Genomic DNA, 3,796 nt, shown 5'->3' on the forward strand with positions numbered 1-3,796 from the left:
TATATATAAAACCTTCAAGGTATTAGGGGCTAAAAGATATCATAGCAAGTGTGGCTGGGCAGTATTGTTTGAAAAGCTAAGCTTATGCATTAATTTGTGTAAGAAAGGAAAAAACTAATATGGCATACTTTGGTAGCTGAAGTGCAAATCGTTAAGCTAGCACAATCACACTTTAGAAACTTTACTGTTATTCAAATATTAAAGTGTAATGTCGAATTGCTCTATGACGTAACAGAACTTTTTTTTGTGTGCCAAGAGCGTAATTACTGCAAAACATATCGCAGAAGTGTTTTAACACCGTCGTTTTGTGAGACAACAAAAATGAACAAAAATAAACCGCAAAATATAAAAAATTGATATGTTTTTTACTCAATGTGCATCTATCGTAGTGTCAGTTCGTTAGATGATTACGTTACAAAAGCGAAAAGTCACTCTATTTCTAGGAATTATGTGCGATCTGCTATGGTCCGACCCCACACCCCTGCCGGGCCGACAACCCTCGAAACGTGGTGTAGGTATACAATTTGGACCGGATGTTACTGACCGCTTCCTATTTGAAAATGGTCTTGAATATGTGATACGTTCACACGAAGTGAAACCGGAAGGATATGAAGTGGCTCACAACGGCAAATGCATCACCGTCTTCTCGGCCCCTAATTATTGTGACCAGATGGGGAATAAAGGCGCCTTTATCACTATACGTGGTGATGATCTCACGCCAAACTACACTGTTTACGAAGCAGTGGTATGTTTTATGCTGCTACCTTTATGACGCCAATAGCTTTCTCTATATGAAACTCTCCGTAAACCACCAAGCGCTTGGTGCTCTACGAAACGTTAAAATTATGTAATGTACTGCATATTAATATTGATATATAAATAATTTGCCCAATCAGTGTGGATAGTGTGTATTAGTCAAACAAACCGTTTACTGACCTTCTTGCATTATTTATCTCTCTTAATAGCCGCATCCCAATGTTCGGCCAATGGCATACGCCTCCAGCCTGATGAGCTTCTAGAGTCGTACAAGCGGACCATTCGTGAGTTCGCACATTCAGTCAGCCTATGTTGAAGTCAGGGTCTACGTTATTGTGGACTTGTTGGAACGCGGAAGATGCAAACACGTTTCTTCCATAGAAGCGTTAAAATTAGGAGAAGATAGATCAAGACGATTAGAGGAACCCAGTCGTCCGTTGCTGAATTTCGCCCATTGAAATAGGACCAGCCGCAGTGCAAGTCTAAAATGGAAATCCATTATAATAATCTAGAGGTAAAGCATTCGGCTGTTTCGACTAGAAACGGAAGTTTTGACAGTGAGCGATTTCCACCCAGCGGTTTTTTGGTTGACAAGAAGATTGCTAAACGATGAATCTACGATCTATATCCAAGGAAAACCGCTTAGGACTACACGATCGTCTTGAAAGAACTGATATATAGAGAAAAAGAGTAACAAAGAAAGGAGAAAGATAATAGTATTAATGATAATCGTTGTAGGATTAAAACCACCTTGATGGTAAACGTTAATAGTAATGCTGGGCGGTTTTACACAAAAATAGAACTAAACTTAAATAAAAAAAAATACATTATTAATAAATAACAATAGAAAAAACATAACAGATGTAGCTGAACAGAGAACACAGGTCCGAAGAATCGGGTATTTATAGGTATAATATATCTATCGTTTTTGACAAACACAAAGAACTGATGGGCTTTATGTGAATGTAACTGAAGCTAATGTAAATGAGAGAACGTTTATATGGGGAGGAGGGGGAGTTACAGGGGTGCGAGGAAGAAGTACAATATAAGAGAACCAGAAGGGAGACACTATAAAAAAAAGCAAGAAATTGGAAGACAAAGAGGCGAAAAGGGCTTAACTGTTATATTGTCATGCCTGTTGTTGTCCTATTTTACGATGTGGGCGTTATGAGAATGTGGAAAGGATATACGGAAGAACCCCAACATGCGATTAGAACAAAAACCAGAGCGAATTGATCGTGCATGTAGTAGTGTGCACAATAAAGTGGCACGGAACGTTGGGCCGAGCACCGTATTGATCGGTTCGTTTTAATTTACCTACATGGCCTACTGCCTTGATCGCTAACTATGTGTGAGTTGAAAAGGGGGGCGACTAAGTTAAGGCAATAATCGGGTATTGCCGCTCAGTTACATTGACCTGTGTTTAAAATATTTTGTTCGAATTTGATATTTGTATGCGTTGTTTCTTGTCTTTATCTTTATCATTTACAATAATTGTTTAGAGCATTTTTTCATACTGTTGTTGCTAGCTTTTTATCGTTTTGTCGGCACAGATGGCGTGTCATATTGCAAAACGTTGGAACGAGGTTTGTGCAGCTCTAAACATTACCAATCAGACCCTACCGGCGACTCAGCTATAAAGCGTCTTGCACAATTTTCGATTCTATATGAATAATTAACAGAGAATGCCGTCGAACAAAGTTGTTTTCAGCACTCGACAAATGAGGCAATACCGTTAAATAAACGAATTACGCATGCATAAGCTTCTGGCATACCCTATATATATATATATATACAAAAATCAATTACTTTAAAGAAAGCGATAGTAATCTATAGGTAAAAATCCACACCTCAGACAAGGATGACGATAAAATTAACTAATGTAAATTTTGATGGCCATACAAACACATGGAGAAATGAAAAGAATCGCGCATTTACATATGGTCGCTGTAATTTGTCCCCGTTGTTTTAGGGTTACACTTTTTTTTAGGTTCCTGGCTGCTATGTTCAGAAAGCTGTTAGACCGGTTTCTGATAGGTTTTATTTTTCACATTATCCGAGGTTCTATATTGGGACGCTTCAGGACCGCTGTACTGTATACACAAGACCGCACAAGCCATATAACGGTGCTCGAAAAAGGAGTCATTCATCTTGCTGATGATTTGCCTGTGCAAGCCATTGCAATAGCTATGATCCATGCCTTTCTTCAAAGGCAACGACTGTTTTAATACTAAAAAGACGACAGCTCTTGATATCCGGTATAATCCATTGAAACATCAGGAGTTCGAAGAAATATACAGGTCCTGAAAGTAAAAGTTGAAATTATAATGGTTGAAAATAGATTCAAAAATAATACCTTGGATCTATACACGCAGAGAACGTAAATAAAACAAATGCAACTGCCACAAATATTTTATTGAAGGATATTGTAAATTACGGATATCTGAATTGTTCAAGCTGTTTCTAAGTAATAATATTTCTTTCTTTGGAAGTGCATTACTTTCTCTCAAAGAGACAACTAGATTTTGACATGCCATAGAGTTTCAGTTATATCCGGACGTCTCTTTTAAGTAACGGATAATATACGACACTACGGGATTGTTTAACGAAACATGGCTACTAATAGTCGGGCCTGATCATGAAATGATGCTCAAGACGAGTACATCTGTGGTAAAAGCAAACCGGATTTTGTACAAAATCGACTTTTATATGTACATATCAGTATATTCATATCAGCAGAACAGTGTAGTGTGATCTTGTCGTCAAAAGTTGGAGCTGTAATGCATCTCGATGCAACAAATCACCACCACAAGGTGTGTTTTTTTAAATACTGCTCATATGTGGTGTGACGATTTTTTTACAATTTAAGCCCTAATTACATCAATTAAAATAGGCGAGAGTCCAATGACCCATTTTTTGCAGCAATCAGGTATGAAAGGTTCAATCGTGATCCAAAAACGACGATGCGCAGTTTGGGGTCGATACTACAAAAAACTGCCAGGGCTTAGAGGCCGGCCTACTCCAAAAAATACTTCTCCTC

The 3,796-nt window shown here is 38.1% G+C and overlaps 1 protein-coding gene across 6 annotated transcripts in view; it reads left to right on the top strand.

Annotated features, from left to right (window-relative positions):
• PpD3 (protein phosphatase D3) overlaps window positions 1–3,172 on the top strand; it is an 8,842-nt gene extending 5,670 nt beyond the window's left edge. For all 6 annotated transcript variants that reach the window (XM_022841407.2, XM_022841494.2, XM_022841563.2 and 3 more), the window contains 2 exons: window positions 444–745; window positions 966–3,172. In XM_022841407.2, coding sequence (XP_022697142.1) covers window positions 444–745; window positions 966–1,019 — 356 coding nt within the window. In that variant the 3' untranslated portion in view covers window positions 1,020–3,172. The remainder of the gene's footprint in view (window positions 1–443; window positions 746–965) is intronic.
• The last annotated feature ends 624 nt before the right edge of the window (window positions 3,173–3,796 follow it).

Source organism: Varroa jacobsoni, unplaced genomic scaffold (genome assembly GCF_002532875.2).
Source record: "Varroa jacobsoni isolate VJ856 unplaced genomic scaffold, vjacob_1.0 scaffold_10, whole genome shotgun sequence".
Lineage (NCBI taxonomy): Eukaryota > Metazoa > Arthropoda > Arachnida > Mesostigmata > Varroidae > Varroa > Varroa jacobsoni.